Consider the following 18,237-nt stretch of genomic DNA (forward strand, 5'->3'; position numbering starts at 1 on the left):
AGTGGTTTTCCCGCACTACGCGTCACAGGCTAGCTAGGATGATTTAACCCAGCGCTAACCTATTGGCTCAATGCAATGGCTTCTTGCATCAGATGGCTAAGGTTTCGACAGAAGGATTCTGCCGGTTTGGACACAGTTTCCAGGTAAACGTTTTGACATTATTTCCTTTTCCTTTCCTGCCTTAGGATTATCAGAACTTGAAATAGAAGACAATGTGGTTATTAAACGTGAGCTACTTCGGAGCTATCCACTGTCCTAGTTGGATGTCAGTTGCTCTGATGTTTGATTTCGTTGAGATTATACATAGATATTGTATTAAGGGTCATTGGCTTTTGTTATTTTGTTGCCTTTCCCATTATGTTAAAATACACAATATATTGCAAATATAGGTCGGGTAATTCAATATTCTCCAGTAAGCTTCATTTTTGCTTTCATCTTGGTCTTTGTGTTCAAATGTGTACCGATTAGTTGGGTTGTCTCTCATTAACCGCGGTAGAAACTGTTTTTATATAAAATAGTTGTATTGGTATAATTTGGTTTGCTGACGAGGGACAATGACTACTAAATACGAACTATTCATAGTCATCATTCGTGCCATTGTTGACAGACCATGAATGTTCTGGGGTCCATCTCCCCCAATGAGCTCCACCGGAAAGATCTCCGATATTGAACGCCTTTTATTGAATGTTAAACCATATTGCGAGGCAAGTGGTTGGTGTTTGCTACATAGCCCTCAAAGTTGAACATCTATGCTACATCGTCTTTTCCATTTCATATTCTCTCACCTGCATGGTCTTCACAGTTTTATATCTTGTTTCTTGCCCTCGTCAACATATACTAATTTGAACCCCCTTTATGTTGCAGTTGGCAGATATGGTGATTTACAATGCGATGGCAGACCTGCAAGTCTACCAAAACGCTCTACAGGTAAGACATGCAACCGCAGATACCCTTTCAAACCAATATGGGGCAATCATGTAACTTCCTGATAAGGCATACTTCTCTACCACAGACGATTCAAGGAACCATATTGCTGAGTCATAAACTCTGTTTAGTTTCTGGCAATACCCAGGTCCGACCATTTACACACTTCCCTTTTAGGTTGTTAAACATTAGCCCATCCTGTTGTGACAACACACTTAGTGTTGGTACTCATTTGTATTGTTATTTTGTAGGTCAACTGCTTTACTTACAGATTCTGAATAAATACAAATACTATTATCAGTGTTTCGGTGCATGGTGAACAATAGCGATTATCTGTGGGGTTATTCTGGTCCTTTCATTCAGTTTCAAAGGATTAATATCTGGTTATTCTCGCACTTTCCGCTCCCTCCCCCCCCCCCCCCCTGCTCGGTGCGGTGTACTCGCAGTCAAAGAGAAGCTCCCTGGCTGTGGGCCAAGAAGCTGACTGCAAAGGGGAAAGTCAACAAAATGGGACAAGACCGGTGGAGAGAGGTACTACATAAGTTACATGATTAAAATACAACCTTTAAAAACTACAAGCACTAGCATCACTAGGTCCCCTTTAGTATTTTAAAGAGCCCCACATCAACCCTGGGCTTGTTTTAATCAATTTGATATGTGCAGGGCTATGGTAAAATTTCTTATCAAAAGGGTGGTACAAGAGGGTGTTGTAATTAGTCTTTGAGAGGAAGTGTCGTGAAGCAACCCATACATATTATTTATTTTAAATTCTGCTTTTGTGCTTAGGTCATGGTCTGCAGAGAGATGTTTTACTGTACCAATGTTGGAGCGCAAGGTTGCATGTAACCTTCTCTTAATATTTTCCAGGAGCTGTAGAAATTGAGAAAAGCCAGCCACTGAACATTCCAGAAGCAGCCAAAAGAAAGAAGAAGAAGAGGACCAGAGCAAAAGACAGCTTCACAGGGAGCTTTGACGGTACAGACTCGCATCTTCTCGAGTGATACTCCGATTAGTGATAGTCAGATTTTAAAAGGCTAATGTTTGATCTTTTCTCCCAGATGTCTACAAGCTGACTGAAGAAATTTTGGGCCAGGGAGCGTGTGCGAAAGTGCAGGGATGCATAAGTCTTCAGGATGGGAACGAGTTTGCAGTGAAGGTAAGGTAACAAGTGCTTGTATCAAACAGGAAAGAGCTATAAAAGATGTATCTATTTTGCGCTCAGCCACTTTTAAGTGCTTAGATCTTTGCCGCTGAATGTCTTGATTAAATTGTTAGTTGAACAATCTTTTTACCTTTCTTACCTCCAAATGAAAGAAGGCAATAATCCTTCTAATATGATAGCATAGCATATATTTTCTCATTATTTCACGTAGCATAACTGCATTATAAAAATACAGAGGGTAGATTTGCCTATAAAGTATTTTTCTTTTTGCCCTAGATCATCGAGAAAAGCGCGGGCCACAGTCGAAGCAGGGTGTTCCGGGAAGTAGAGACACTCTACCAGTGTCAGGGAAACAAGTGAGAACTCATTAACAAAAGTGACTCATTTGTAAAGTGTACCGACAATCTCTAATCTTGGGTCAACTTATTCCTCTCAGGAATATCTTGGAACTCATCCAGTTCTTTGAAGATAGTTCCTGCTTCTACCTGGTGTTCGAGAAGCTGCGTGGAGGTAAGCATCAATGATTATGATTTTTAGTAAAATTGTAATGACATTTATTGACGCCATTTATGTATCATGTGATATCTGCGCTCCAACCTGACTATATTGTTCCCATAGGCTCCATTCTAACACACATTCAGAACCGGAGGCACTTTGATGAGCTGGAGGCCAGCAGGGTGGTCCGGGATATAGCCCTAGCTCTGGACTTCCTGCACACTAAAGGTTGGTTGCCACCCAATGAACTCCTCTGAGCATCACCTGGATACATGGAAGTCTGTTGCTTAACGTTGTCTTTGTTGATCCAGGCATTGCACATAGAGACCTCAAACTGGAGAATATCCTTTGTGAATACACCGACCGGGTAAGATAATAAACTAAGTAACCTTCAGCTGGTTTTGTTTGAGTGTTTGACTGCTGATATGAGAGTTGTAAGCCCTCTTATCTGTTTCCAGGTGTCCCCTGTGAAGATTTGTGACTTTGACCTGGGAAGTGGAGTGAAGCTGAGCAGCGCCTGTACGCCCATCACAACTCCAGAGCTCACCACACCGGTAAGACTAGAAGTTGGATGGTTTTTATATGATGATCCCAAATAGAGCAATCGCAGACCATTGACCAACGTTTCATTACAATCACAAATCGGTCAGTCCGATAGCCTAAACATAATAGACCAACTCCTTCACTCTGGGAGTCTCTCTCCGCGAATGAAAGGGCTAGCAAGTGATGTTTAGGCTAGTTGAATCAAGCCTTGAATTAAGCATCTAACATGTAGAACGCACACACTTTATTACATGCTACAACTTGGATGTGTTTTTTTACTTTTTCACGACCTGAACGACGCAGCAGATGTCGGACGATAATCCTTCCATACACCAAAGTTCATCTCATCATAACATTGGCCCTCCCTCTCTCTCCCCCCCAGTGTGGCTCTGCGGAGTACATGGCTCCCGAGGTGGTGGAGGTGTTTACAGACGAGGCCTCCTTCTACGACAAGCGCTGCGACCTCTGGAGCCTTGGGGTCATCCTGTACATCCTGCTGAGTGGCAGCCCCCCCTTCACCGGCCACTGCGGCAGTGACTGTGGCTGGGACCGGGGAGAGATGTGCAAGACCTGCCAGGTCGGTACTAGTGCTGCACGATTTGGTGGAAAAAGTCCTATTGCGACTATTGTGGACAATATTGCGATTGTGATATAATAAACAAATGGTGTCATGAGTCTACTTGCTTGGTTATCAAGGAAAATGCACACAGATTTCTGATAATTTTAAAATGTTTGTTTCTCAACTCAAACATATAAACTTAAAGGCCCACTATGCAACTTCGGGCATTTCTTGGCTGTTTTCTTGGTTTTGGCACGCACATTTCTCTACACAGCGCCCCCTACAGCTTCGTAGTAGATATTTCACAACACTGTCGTAACAACTCGTTGACGTCCCTTCCCCATGCTCTTCTACGCGAGCCATGTGCATTTGTTTTCAAAGAAGCCGGCGAATGCGCGGAGCCATGTCCGAAATAGATGTTCATAAAGTGTAGGCAAGGTTATACATTTTTAAAATGGTGTATTTGCATTGCAATAAACATAAATCCATCATTTTTTATAGTTGACGGGGAGAATTTATACCCTAGGTTATAATTATTTTATCTTAGGTTGAACAGAACAATCAGTGTAAGAGGTTTGGCCAACATAATAATCGAAATAAACAAGAACCTGGATTCGGGGATTCAGTCTGTATCTGGGGGACGAGACATACGAACAGCAAAACACCCATGGAAACAAAGGTGTTTATATGGTTGCAACCAAGCAAGCTAGAAACAAACAGGGCTCACAACAAAACGGTCGACAAAACAATTTTTAAAGGGCTCAAAAAAATGGTTGAGCAAACACATGTGTACAGAGACTATCAGAATCAAGAATATTACGCAGACAAAGTTCACCCAAGGGTAGCCTACTTTCAATTTCAAAAGCAACACGGCCGAGTCGGCGTCTGATTTGCAGTCTTCTTTTTCTTTCAGTTCACGCTATTCCTGAAAAGCTTGCCCAACGTTTACTCGTGTCTGGCCTCTCTGTCGGTCTGTCTCCCTTTTCTCTTCTTCTGTTCCTCCGACATTGGGTTTCTCTGTCTCTTTTTAGTCGGCTGATCTATGATGAATATAACAATCCATTAGTTACTTGTGTTTATATCGAGCCGGTTCCGTGTTTGTGGGTCTGTGCCGTACAGCAATTCGTTACTGTAGTGACCATAGTAGTGACCCTTGCACAGAAGCATACGGCCGACATCTTTCTTTTTTCTGGGTGGAAATAGTAACATAGTTACGCCATTAAATGCGTTTATGGAAACATTTTTAGCGAGAAATGTGCATTTTACTTTCAGAATGTTCGCTCGGTGAATGTGAAGGATGTTTGGTTTGATAGTTATGACGAAGAGTGAACGCTCCGTTCACTTGCATGGACAGAGTCTCTGGCTGCTAAGCAACCTCAACGTCTTGGCGGACTATTTCTCTGCTGATCAACACTACGAATGCTGGAAACACACCAGACACACCATGTGAAGTTATTTAACCCGATTATCGTTATTTATGAGTCCTTAGCCCAAGTGAAGGAGTTCAAGTACCTCGGGGTCTTGTTCGCGAGTGAGGGTACTATGGAGCGTGAGATTGGCCGGAGAATCAGAGCAGCGGGGGCGGTATTGCGTTCGCTTTACCGCACCGTTGTTACGAAAAGAGAGCTGAGCCGCAAGGCAAAGCTCTCGATCTACCGGTCGATCTTCGTTCCTATCCTCACCTATGGTCATGAGGGTTGGGTGATGACCGAAAGGACGAGATCGCGGGTAAAAGCGGCCGAGATGAGTTTTCTCAGAAGGGTGGCTGGCGTCTCGGGATAGGGTGAGAAGCTCAGTAATCCGTGAGGAACTCGGATTAGAGCCGCTGCTCCTTTACTTAGAAAGGAGTCAGCTGAGGTGGTTCGGGCATCTGGCAAGGATGCCTACTGGGCGCCTCCCTTTGGAGGTGTTTCAGGCACGTCCATTGGGGAGGAGACCTCGGGGAAGACCCAGGACTAGGTGGAGAGATTATATCTCAACACTGGCCTGGGAACGCCTCGGGATCCCCCCGTCAGAGCTGGTCAATGTGGCCCGGGAAAGGGAAGTCTGGAGCCCCCTGCTTGAGCTGCTCCCCCCGCGACCCGACCCCGGATAAACGGATGACGATGAGATGAGATCGTTATTTATATCCGAGATTATTTAATCTAACCCGATCTAAACTCTATCATGCACCCAAACACGGCGGCGTTTGGGTTTCCTACCTCGGACAACAATTGCCTCGCAACTGGCTGTTTATATCTAGCCGGTGCCATGTTTGGGTGTGTGTCTGTGCCGTAAAGCATTTTCGAAACTACAATCTGACTACATTTTCGGGATACTTCCGCTGCGTCACATCCGGATTGTGTCGGTCCGAACAGATCAAGTTGCATATGCGCTTTTTCACTGGAGAGGCGACATGGGTAAATGACACACCCACCAATCAACCCAGAAATGGATGCAGAACCATCAGCATAACTCTCAACCTGCATACTTAATGTAATTTTGGCTAAAAAAGTTGCATAGTGGGCCTTTAAACTAGCATAAAAAATACAAAACTAAAAAATGTGTACAGTACTGTTTTCAAAATGACAATATTTTACAAAATTAAATAAATAAATATATATTTTTCTAAATAAAGGCATTTCTGCTTTGCAAACTTGTTAGGTTTTCTCAATAGTACAACTAAATGGCATAAATAAGAATATATTAATATTTTAAAATTGAATTGCAGCCTTTTGCGGTTATACAATCGTAATGGCTGATATTAGTTTAATCGTGCAGCACCCCTCCTAGCCAGCGTGGTTCCCAGCCCTCTCTTCCCACCGTGACGCAGCCGTATAAAGGCTGTACGCCATAGATAGTTAGGCTGCAGCGTGGGGAGTTCCACTGTTTGGAACTGGTGGCTTCCTCTGCTCAGTCGGAAGGAGTAGAAGGGATGCAGGAAGGGCGATGAGGAGTATGGCATGAGCTTGTGGCAACGCTACAGCATAATGCTGATGTTTATTTTATTTTTTTGCTCTTTTTAGAGTCACCTGTTCGAGAGCATCCAGGAAGGGAAGTATGAGTTTCCAGAGAGAGACTGGGCCCGCATCTCAGAAGAAGCCAAAGACCTCATCTCCAAGCTGTTGGTTCGGGATGCCAACCTGCGCTCCAGTGCTGCTCAGGTCCTCCAGCACCCATGGGTGCAAGGGGTGCGTGTCCCTATATTGAGAGTGGACAATCGTTTTTGTGATTTATTTTTAACTTCATGCTCGGAAAGGTGGTCAACTTCATGTTCACATTTTGACCCTGGCCTTGCTTTATTAAAAGCAATGTGTTTACAAGTCCTCCTTTCTTTGCTAATGTTTGTTTGTTTTATTCCTCCAGAACGCTCCCGAGAGAGGTCTTCCCACTCCTCGTGTTCTGCAAAGGTGAGCTTTAGCTCTCTAAATTTTTAGTTTGCTTGACAAAAGGATGGCCTCTTATCCATTAACACTGTTGTGATTAATACACCATCCACCCACGACTTGGGCAATTCCTGTAGAAATATTAAGCAAGAGGTCTGCGTGTGGAAGGCTGCGCAATGAGTGCATGGGCAGAATGCATGCACGTAGCAGGGTGGTTAGTTAGACAGTAGTCAGTTCAGGCGTGCTGAATGAATTGATTGGAAGGGTTTAATGCAGTCCTGCGACAGTAAAGGGTACCGAATATTACTATTAACTTTGCCCGAGGATATGTGTTGTCGATTGTCATCTGGATGGATCGAGTATTTCAACACGAACAACCATAAAATGGGCCTTCCGTATCTTTAAAGGTGACACATTACACCACCAGGTGTGAGTTTGACGTTACAAGCCATTTTGAAAATCGGGCCTCTTCTGACTTCACAAGTGGGCGCGTCCACCTAGATGTGTGCTGGATAGATCAGTCTACCAGCCTACCCAGTGGACTTTAGCAAACGTTGCTCATCTATCCTTCATACATCTAGGACAGGGGTGCCAAACATACGGCCTGCGAGATGGTTTGATCAGGCCCGCGACTTGTAGAGCATACATTTCTGAGTGTCAAAAAAAAGTAAGTCTCTAGCCCATTCCTGTGGGTTATGATTTTCTAAAGAAATAAGCAAAATGCTCACTCCAGCCGCTAGGGGGCAGCCAAATAAAGTTTGGCTGGAAAAATAGACTGAGAATTATTTATTCACAGAGGTGAATACAAAAGCATTGTACTTGGTATGTAATCAGCAAGTTTTAGTGCTCAAAGAATATAATATTCGGCGCCACTATGTGACTCATAATAAAGAAAAATATCACCATTTGAAAGGATAACTAAGAAAAGAGGAGGTAGACAAATTGTTAGCTGGTCTGAAGAAACTGCAGTCTACTTTTACTTTCTGCCGCGAGGTCTGTAATGCAGCAGTGAAAACCAGCTACCTTATTGCAAGCATCCAAGCCATTTTCTGATGGTGAGTTCGTGAAAACATGCATGCTGAAGACTGCAGAAGTCGTGTTCCCTGAAAAGCGATTTGCATTTGCCAACATTAGTCTGTCGAAGAACACTGTTGCAGATGGGGTAACGGAGCTCTCAGGAGAATTGGGCAGCAAAATAAATGACAAAATCAAGTCATTTATTGCTTTTTCGGTTGCAATTGATGAGAGCACTGATATAACAGATATTGCTCAACTGGCCATATCTATTCGGGGTGTTGATAAGACTTTGGCAATCACCGAGGAGTTTCTTGATTGGTGCCTATGAAGGACACTACAACAGCGAATTACATATTCAGCTCTCTCGTTGGAGTGCTGGACAAGGTCGGAGTGGACTGGTCCCGTGCCGTCAGTGTTGTGCCTGAACTCGTTCATATTTTGGGTAAACGTGAACTGAACATACTGTATTACTGCCTGATGAACGTTCCTGTGAACTTGTTAATTCTGGTGTCTGTGAACGGCACCTTCAAATAACGCCCTTCACAATGGGGGTTATTTGTTTATCAACACGGTGGAAGCGCAGAAAACGCGGTTATATGCTATAGACCCTATAGTATCTGTCGTATAAAGGGTGGGATGAATTTCAAATTATAAATAAGTACACTTTATGTTGAAAGCATAGGCCGTCACGATTCCCATTGAAACTAATGGCACGGTGATTATACTTTAAAACGAGAGCTGTTAAATTGTGAAATGAATCAAACTGTAATCAGACAATGCGGTTATATGCTATAGACCCTGGAGTATCTGTGGTATAAAGGCTGAGACGAATTTCGAATTATAAATATGTACAATCCATAACGTTAGCTCTCTGGCTCATAGCTCAGCAGACTAGAATACTTCCTAGAATCATTGCTTGTTGGCCGTAAAAGGAAAGGGGGGCTGTTTACGCTTGGTTGTAGTCTTTTCGCTCGGTTCTCCGTCTCAACGGTAGGGCTAGAACCGAGCGAAAATACCTCCCCTTTCCGTTTCCGGCCAACGAGCAATGAGTCTTCCAACAGAAATCAATGGGATTTACGAAATGCGCTAAATTTGCATTAAAACACGATAGAAACTGTATTTCGCTACGATACTTGACTCAACCACTCTATTTCATCCTAGACAAACCACAAAGGGGGCTCAATGTTCAAAATACCGGGGGAAAAAAATAATAGCTCACAGCAACGTATTGAAAAAAAGAACTATGATCTAGTTAATTTTTTGGAACTGTGAACTTAGTTCAAAATTTTGAATTATGAAGGTTTAACTCGACTAGTTCATTTTACAATTTGTGAACTGAACTTTGAACTAGTTCATTTAGAAAGTGAACTTTCCCAACACTGCGTGCCGTCAGCCTCGCTACAGATGGTGTACCATCAATGGACGGGAGAAAGTACAGACCGCAAATGGGGATTTTTGGGCCATTTCACTGTATTTTGCATCAAGAAGCGTTGTGTTGCAAAACACTAAAAATGGATCATGTTATGTGGTTGTAAAAACTGTAAATGTATCGGAGCGCGAGATCTGTTTCACCATCAGTTTGACACTTTTCTCAGAGATAATGACATTCAGGCGGGCCTACCATACCACACTGGTTAAACCGAGGTGCCGTGCTCAAGCGTTTCTTTGAGCTATGAGAGGATATTGGTTAGTTCATGGAGAAAATGGGTAGCCCAGTGAAGGAACTTAAATGTCAGTGGGTGCAGGATCTTGACTTTATGGTGGATATTACACAGCACCTGAATAATCGTAACAAAATGTAGCGGGGCCGCAAAAAAATTGTCCCTCAGTATAACGACCGCATACGCGCATTCATGTTCTCTGGATCATGTGTATTCCAATATCAAGCGTGCATACAGAGCCGTACCCCTCCCCCACCTGGGCCGGTCAGACCACCTCTCACTGCTCCTCACCCCCGCATACACCCCCCTCTGTCGACAAACAAAGCCCACAAAGAAGACCATTACCACCTGGCCTGAGGATGCCCTCCCCCGACTGCAGGACTGCTTTGAACAAACACAGTGGGAAGCCTTCTACCATGAAGACCTGGCTACATTCGTAGACACAGTACTGTCTTACATCAAGTACTGCATTGGGAATGTCACTGTGGAAAAGTGCATCCGGGTGTTCCCAAACCAGAAACCATGGATGACAAGCCAGGTCCGCACGCTCCTCCGGGCCCGTGACTCATCCTTCAGATCAGGTGACAGAGCATTGTACAGCGCCGCTCGCGCCGACCTCAGGAGAGGCATTAGGTGGGCCAAAATAGAATTCAAGAGGAGGATAGAGGAACAGCTCAACAACCCCCGGCAGGTGTGGCAGAGCATACAGACGATCACCAATTACAGAGGCTGTGCTGTGACACCTGGGGACTCAGATGCGGCATTGGCAGAGGAGCTGAACAGCTTCTTTGCCCGCTTTGAGTCTTCCACACAGCACTCAGTCACATCAGTCCAACCACCACTACAACCCCCATCAGCCTCCAGCACCCCCCCACTCACTCTTGAGGTACAGGACGTGAGGCGGGTGCTCAGTGCAGTTAACCCCAGGAAGGCTGCAGGCCCAGATGGAGTACCTGGGAAGGTGCTCAAGGCATGTGCCAACCAGCTATCACAGGTCTTCACTGACATTTTCAACCTGTCTCTGGAACAAGCTGTAATCCCATCCTGCTTGAAATCTGCCACAATCATCCCAATCCCTAAAAAGTCACCCACTACCAGCCTCAATGACTTCCGCCCCGTAGCACTCACCCCAATCATCACCAAGTGCTTTGAGAAACTGGTTTTGAGACGCATCAAAGCCTGTCTCCCCCCCACTCTGGACACGCACCAGTTTGCATACCGGACTAACAGATCCACCGACGACGCAATAGCCATCGCTCTCCACTCAGCACTGAGTCACCTGGAGAAAGAGGGAAGCTACGTCAGAATGCTCTTCATTGATTTCAGCTCAGCTTTTAACACCATAATGCCAGACATTCTGATCCCCAAGTTAGCCAACCTGGGGCTCCCACCATCCACCTGCTCCTGGATTAAAGACTTTCTGGTCAACCGACCCCAGCAGGTGAAACTGGGTCCTCACCTCTCCTCCTCCCGGACTCTCAGCACTGGCTCTCCCCAGGGCTGTGTGCTGAGCCCACTACTCTATTCCCTCTATACATCAGACTGCAGTCCCACCCACCCAGATAACATCTTTGTTAAATTTGCTGATGACACAACGGTGGTGGGCCTTATAACGGGGGGAAACGAGGCGGCCTACAGAGATGAGGTCCTGAAACTTGGTGAGTGGTGTGTTTCTAACAACCTGGCACTGAACATCACCAAGACCAAGAAACTCATCCTGGACTTCCGACGGAACAGAGCCCCCCATGCCCCCCTGTACATCAACGGTGAAGGTGTGGAGCGAGTGCAGTCATTCAAATTCCTCGGAGTCCACATCTCTGATGATCTCTCCTGGTCGGTCAACACCTCAGCGCTGGTCAAGAAGGCCCAGCAGCGGCTACACTTTCTGAGGGTGCTCAGGAGGGAGCATCTAAACGCACGGCTGCTGGTGACCTTCTACCGTTCCACCATCGAGAGCCTGCTGACCTACGCTGTGTCAGTGTGGCACTCCAGCTGCACGGAGGCCGACAGGAAGAGACTGCAGAGGGTGGCAAACGTTGCTCAAAAAATCATTGGCTGCCCTCTGCCTTCCATCTACGGCTCCCGGTGTCTCAGCAGGACCAGAGGCATCCTGAAGGACACCACCCACCCCGGCTACCATCTTTTCAACCTGTTGCCCTCTGGCAGGCGCTTCAGGTCCATATATGCCAGAACAAATGGACTCAGGGACAGCTTCTTTCCTAAAGCTGTCACCTTACTGAACTCAGTTCTGCAGTAGATGCCCGTGGTGCCCCCCGCGCACATCGCGAGGAAGGCGCGCGCTCTCCTCCCTCCTCCTCCTATGGTTTCGCGGGAGGGGGAGGAGGGAATGGTGAGCTGGGGACGGAAACACGATGATTGGTCGAGTGAGGAGTCTGTTGGTAGTCTACTGCAGAGTAGTCTGTTGGTAGTCTTTACTGTGTATTTTAAATTTGTATTTATTTATTTATATTATACATTGCTTTTGTAATTATTATATATATATATTCGATTTACATGTATGCATGTATGGAGCTGCTCATTGCATTTCGTTGTACTTGTACAATGACAATAAAGCTTTCTATTCTATTCTATGTTAAAACTGTCACTCTGGGAGGCGCAGCTATGTAGTGGTGGCACCGCCCATTTCCCATGTCTAACCGCTGTGCGTGCGACCGGACGTAATGCTGATATGGATCAATACAAAGACAAGATGACAGGATTGCTGCGGTAGTTTGAGCGGAAGTTTCAGGTCTTCAGTGAACTAGAGGAGGAATATGCTGTTTTTCGCCCGCCATTTCCAGTCAAGCCTTCTGACATGCCAGCTGACATCCAACTCGAGATAATTGACTTGCAGTGTGATACCAATATGAAGGAGAAATTTGCATCGGTGGGCTTGGACACATTTTATTAATATCTCTTGCCAGGGTACCCCAAATTAACATCCCTGGCTGCAAAGGTTATCCATGTTTGGGACTACCTATCTTTTTGAACAGGTGTTCTCTGTAATAATAATAATTTATCCGTTTTTTATAGCGTGTAATGAACCTAAATAAAACAAAGCACCGCTCAAGGTTAACAAACACGCACTTGAATGACATTGTGTAATGTGCTGCTACTCAGGATTTGGCACCTGATATTGATGCACTCGTAAAGGCTAAAATATGCCAAGTTTCAGGAGCCAGCAGCAGCAAATATACTGCAGTGAGAAAAAAAAGAAGTTAATCAGCAAGTAGGCCTGGGCCAAATTCTTGTGATCAGAAATGTTTGCACTCTGATGAATACAGATCTTTGAAAATAAGTTTACTCAGGTTTCATGTTAAAAGACAATGAATGTTGTGCAGTATATCATTCTCAGCTTCAGTAGCCTACCAAACAGTTTAATCGGATGTAGCCTAATCTCATTGCTCATGCACTGCTATAACTTTTATGTATGTTTATTTTATTTATATGTGCACATTTACATTTTCAAGGCAGTATGATAGCTTTCTTCATAGCTCCCACTTGAGTTTGTTTAGTGTGGTGAGTTGGTTCAGATGTAAAAATGTATTCACTCAACTCTATAAAAATTAACCAGTTGTTAATGAATGTGAAATGCCTTTATTTCAACTCCATTGGCCCATCTGTGAATAAATGTGTGTAATATAGATCCTTTTGATCCGTGATTATGTAGGCTACAAATGTAGGCTGAATGAGGAAGCATAGTACTAAAAAAAACAAAGCTAAGGACTGGAGTTGACGTAGGTTATTTTGCCATTATTTTACTGGTCCGGCCCCCTTGATCAGCTGGTCTGCATGTGGCCCCTGAACCACGCACTTGACCGTACTGAGCACAACATCAATGCCTCCTCCCCTCTCTGCGCCTCCAGGAACAGCAGCACCAAAGACCTGACCCAGTTCACTGCCGATGCCATCGCCTTCAACCGCCAGCTGTCCCACCACGACGAGGAGCTGGAGGAGCTGGAGGACGCCGAGGCTGGTGCCGGGGTGGCGGCCGCGGCCGCCGTGGTGGTGGTCTGCTCCATGCGTCTGTCCCCACCCTCCAACTCCAGGCTGGCACGCCGACGGGCCCAGTCCAATGCCATGCGCGCCGCAGACTTCCTGCCCTCGCCGGAGACTGGCGTCGCCACTTGACCCACCCGCACCTTGAGGATTACGACGGTGGTAATTCTTGAGAGCCATGTTTGAACTGCCCTCCTCTTCTTCTGTCTGCCCATTGGTTTATCCGTTATTGTCACTTCTGCGTCGTCATCTAATTTGAGATTTCCAACGGAACCACTATTTATTTTTAATCGTCTGATGAAATTTACTTAAACCTAAATAATTGAGTCATCCTGGTAAAATGGTGGAAAAAATGTATGTATGCTCCCAATAAGGATGATTATGATGATGTGGTAAATCTAGAAAACCATGTTTGAAGCATTCCTCTTCTCTGGCTGTAGCCCCTCTCATTGACATCGTTATCGCATCTGCATCCTATATTTTCAACAGTACCTTTTTATTTTTTTATTTTTTTTCAAGGACTGATGCAATGTGTGAAGGAACGACTCAACAGTACTTTTGTTGTGCAGCACAGTTGTGAACCTTGACTGGCATTGGATGATGGAAAAGGCTCCTGTGTTTGGCGTATGTTTTGGTGTAGCCTTGTGATGGGTCGTTTCCATTGGTGAAGTACTTTTCATGGTCGTAGGTCTTATCTGGTCCTGTAGCACTTGGAGGGACATGTAATCCTTGGCTACCTCATGTCTGTTAGTGTTTCCTGTCCTGTTGCAAGCTGTGATGTCGAGGGTGTTTTCAGTTGGTTAAGTTTTGACTCTTATTGTTAAAATATGCACTTAATTTAGGCGGCCTTGAGTTGTTAGGTTTTCTGAAGTGAGCATATCTATGACATTGTTATTTTTTTACAAGGGTTTTAGGTTTTTACAATAGGAATACTTATATTTTGTGTGTTGCTTATTATGGGAACCTCAAAATTATAAATACAGCTACTGATGTAAAAATCGTCTTAAGATTTGTATTTATATTGTTCCAGCTGTGAATGTGTTCTTACTGAGCAGTGATATTATATATTTTTCCCTTTTTCTAAGCTTTATTTTTTTATTATAAGCATTAATGGAATTTAAGTTGTAGGTTGAATTCGCTGTTCACTTTAAAATGGAGCTAGTTCTTCAAATGGATGTGTTTTCTCAGTTAAGTTGCTGGCATGGGATTTGCCAGCTCCTCAACCTGTGAGACACAGCCTACCTGTTCACTTTAAACCATTACTTTGGATATTAGGTAGTTGAAAGGTGAATTCAAACAGTGGTGCTCCTTAACCGCCAACATAAGACCTCTGATTCCCCAAGTGCACCTTGTTTTGTTGTTTGTGTAAAACTGTGACCCCGTCATCCCTTATGTGATGGTGAGAGAAAGTATTGATTTGCCTCGTGTCTCTGGTCAATCTAAAGGCGGTTGAGTTCTCATGTTGCACATGTGTTGGTTTTAATTGTATTCAATTTATTTTTTAAGAGCTGTTGTAAAGGGACTCCTTTTTTTTTTATTAAGTAATTTATAGTTCTGTATAGTTTGTTCTTTTGTGACTGCCCTTTAGCAATCTACCAAAACCAAGCATTAAACAAGTCTTAATTTTGAACACATGGCCATTACTTTCCCCCACATTTTTATTTTATGCTCTACTATATTTAATTATTATGTGTTTAGTTAGCCTTTGTGTATACTGATAAACCTTTTGTTATGTTTCATGGGGTCAACAACAGAAGTCGCACACGATTTTAGTTTGTTTTTTCTTCCCACAAAGCTATTAACTTTGTTGGCTTTGTGGCTTAATGTTCACGGCATTTGAACAGATCCGTCCCTGTTGCCATGGACACTACATCCCTATAGCAACAAAGGGCAGACATTAATTAAGAGATTTTCTCTTAGGGAACCCATTTGAAAACGGTGGCTTGTAAAAGCCCTCCCACTCATCACGTAACATTATTTTTATTTTTTTACGTGCGGATGGTGAGTAAGAAACATTGAATGCGATTTGATCTGTGATATATAGGCTACTGTGTTGAACCTCTTGAGACCCTATGCAAATAAATGCTCTCCGGGGTATTCCTGCATTCATTTTCAAAGCTGCGTTCCCAATAAAAACTGATTCACAAGAACCGTCTTTTCTCTTTACTTATTTTATTTTTTATTAGTATTAGGTAGCAACTTTTTGTAATTAAAATAACTCAAGTATCCACTAAATGCAACAGTGTGTTTGGCTGGGTGGGGGGGTTTGCGGAGTGTTGATAGTAAGATTATTGTAAACATCAACCTTGACTAGAGATATGTCCAGTGTTGATATGTTACATATTAGCACTTTACGAATAAGGTTTTTTTTCAATAAAAATATTCACCATACTATATTCAACACGAATAATTAACACAAACATATCCTCAGGGGCAGTCAGAAATGATTACAATTTCATGAACTCATGGTCTGGGCGGACAAATGGTTAGGCGCGTACACGTTGCCTTTACGCCCCCAATGTGAGTGCATTTATAAATCAACGCGTCTTCCTGAACCCGGTTAATTGTTTCATTGGCTCACAGCGTAGCCTAGCCCTACTCATCCACTGGGATCCGCAGTGGAATTGTTTAATGTGAATCTGGAAAATAATGGCTTTAAGATTACCAAGACCGTCCAAGCCAAGGTAAGTACAGACAAGCGTTCGATTGTATAACCTGTTAGCGAAGTCTACAAAGATTGGCGTGTAGCATGTTCATTTTGATTTGAAAACTGTGGCTCTGCACTATAAGGAGATGGATAAAATGCTAATTTTAGGAGAATGACAACGTTCTCTATATCATTTCAAATCATAGGTCTCTTTCTTTAATAATTCCTATCCCATCTCCCACTTTAAGGTTAAAACAAAAATAACGGTGTCAAAAAGTGACCAATCAGCCTTTTTTTTTGCTCCTCTCCCAGCTGCCTTCTGTAATAACTCAACGCACATGATGCTGAAGAAGTCAAGCATCCACATGCTGCTTGGATTTGCGCTTTAAAAAAACATCCAGAGCTGCTGTCTTCATCGGGGGCCCGTGGAAGCATGGCCCCGGATGACCCCCTCTCCTCCAAGCCACCGCTTGGCACACCAACCGCTCCCGCTCAAACCAGGCTCCCCAAGAAGCGCGCCACGCGGCCGCCGCATAACCTGCCATCTCCGGCGCTGTGCTGCGCTTGCGGGCTGTGCGTCACGCTAGCCGGCGTCAACATTACCCTAGTGGGCGCCTTTGCGTTCGGCACCCTCCTGCCCAGCAACAACCCGCCCATCATCATCGGACCCCTCCTCCTACTCGTGGCTTTGGCCTTTTTCACGACGTGCTGTGTGTTCAGCAGGAGGTCCGCGCGCCCCGCTACGTCTGTGGGCGCGGCGGGGTGCGACTCGAGCTCGGGGCTGATGATGATGAAGATGGGAGGCGCCGTGGCGTTTGAGATGGAGACCAGTGAGCACACGCTACCGGACACCATCGCCGTTCAGCTCAGCCCCACCGACTCCCTGACATCGTCATCGCCCATCCAGGAGGAGCACCCTGCTCTAGGCGCAACCACGGGGACAGCGCATGGGTTGGGTGAAGGAGAGGCGGGCCCTGCTGATGGGACCCCTACCCTTCCTTGATCAGCGTGCAGGTGCAATGGCTACGTTCGGATCCAGCTTTGATAAGACTTGGAGTCGTCTGTGGATCTCTGTTGGTCAATTGAGATGTTCAATATACATGATAACATCACAATTTGATTACATTGATAAATTATAACATTACAATTTATCAATGAGATTATTAAAGAGAAGAACTGCCTATTGACGTGATTTTAGTCAGGACTTGCCAAACCAAACTGTAATTCCAGTGGTAAATATGCACTTCTTATGCAAACGTATAGGTTCTGTTAATGCTGAGAAAAAAAATTATATATAAATCCGACAAAACTGGCTTACGTTTCAGCTTGCAGACGTTAAAAGTAAAATGTAAAACGTTGAATGTAATAAATATCACCAAATAATACTTAACAATAGAAACTAATGCTTATACAATACTATTTTTTATAATACTAGACCTATTTCTCCCCCTCATCACTCACATTTATAATCATACGATGCTTTTTGCCCGTGCGCATCAGAACCAGCATTTGCTGTCACGGCTGGATTACTGCTGTTTATCTATTATTACACAACCCCCCCCCCCCCCCCCCCCCCCCCCCCGATTGTATATCGGGGGGGGGGGGGGGGGGGGGGGGTCGAGATGAATGTTTAATGAATCATTAGAATTGACGAACACTGAACAAAATGTAATAAAAATATATGTTATTATACATATTATCCAATAATAAAATGAATTAAGTTGATTCAAATACATTGTATGAATTCAAGGATACATTTTTGTTGCATTTTCTGAACGTTTACTTTGCCTTTTCTTTTACTGAGCCAGAACACATTGATTGCAATCATGAGTTCATAAAATCCAGATTCCCGCACAGTGGAAGTC

The 18,237-nt window shown here is 44.3% G+C and overlaps 2 protein-coding genes across 2 annotated transcripts; both read left to right on the plus strand.

Annotated features, from left to right (window-relative positions):
• The first annotated feature begins 19 nt into the window (after positions 1-19).
• mknk1 (MAPK interacting serine/threonine kinase 1) lies at positions 20-15,875 on the plus strand. The gene is made up of 14 exons (XM_030372393.1): positions 20-143; positions 865-927; positions 1,371-1,455; positions 1,792-1,899; positions 1,983-2,080; positions 2,363-2,442; positions 2,523-2,596; positions 2,705-2,809; positions 2,893-2,948; positions 3,040-3,135; positions 3,507-3,701; positions 6,689-6,853; positions 7,029-7,072; positions 13,593-15,875. Exons 1-14 carry the CDS (start codon positions 93-95, stop codon positions 13,855-13,857), a joined length of 1,485 nt encoding a protein of 494 aa, XP_030228253.1. The 5' UTR covers positions 20-92; the 3' UTR covers positions 13,858-15,875.
• Positions 15,876-16,261: 386 nt separating this feature from the next.
• Positions 16,262-17,925, plus strand: LOC115555790 (transmembrane protein 275-like). The gene is made up of 2 exons (XM_030372822.1): positions 16,262-16,409; positions 16,685-17,925. The coding sequence occupies exon 2, from the start codon at positions 16,806-16,808 to the stop codon at positions 17,373-17,375; it is 570 nt and encodes a 189-aa protein (XP_030228682.1). The 5' UTR covers positions 16,262-16,409; positions 16,685-16,805; the 3' UTR covers positions 17,376-17,925.
• The last annotated feature ends 312 nt before the right edge of the window (positions 17,926-18,237 follow it).

The sequence above is a fragment of the Gadus morhua genome, chromosome 12 (assembly GCF_902167405.1).
Source record: "Gadus morhua chromosome 12, gadMor3.0, whole genome shotgun sequence".
In the NCBI taxonomy this organism is placed as follows: Eukaryota; Metazoa; Chordata; class Actinopteri; order Gadiformes; family Gadidae; genus Gadus; species Gadus morhua.

Coding starts and splice junctions, on each gene's coding strand:
- LOC115555790 (XM_030372822.1), top strand. CDS start 16,806: ATGGCCCCGGATGACCCCCTCTCCTCCAAGCCACCGCTTGGCACACCA.
- mknk1 (XM_030372393.1), top strand. CDS start 93: ATGGCTAAGGTTTCGACAGAAGGATTCTGCCGGTTTGGACACAGTTTC. Junction 3,702..6,688: donor AGATGTGCAAGACCTGCCAG/GTCGGTACTAGT, acceptor TGCTCTTTTTAG/AGTCACCTGTTCGAGAGCAT. Junction 7,073..13,592: donor ACTCCTCGTGTTCTGCAAAG/GTGAGCTTTAGC, acceptor CTGCGCCTCCAG/GAACAGCAGCACCAAAGACC.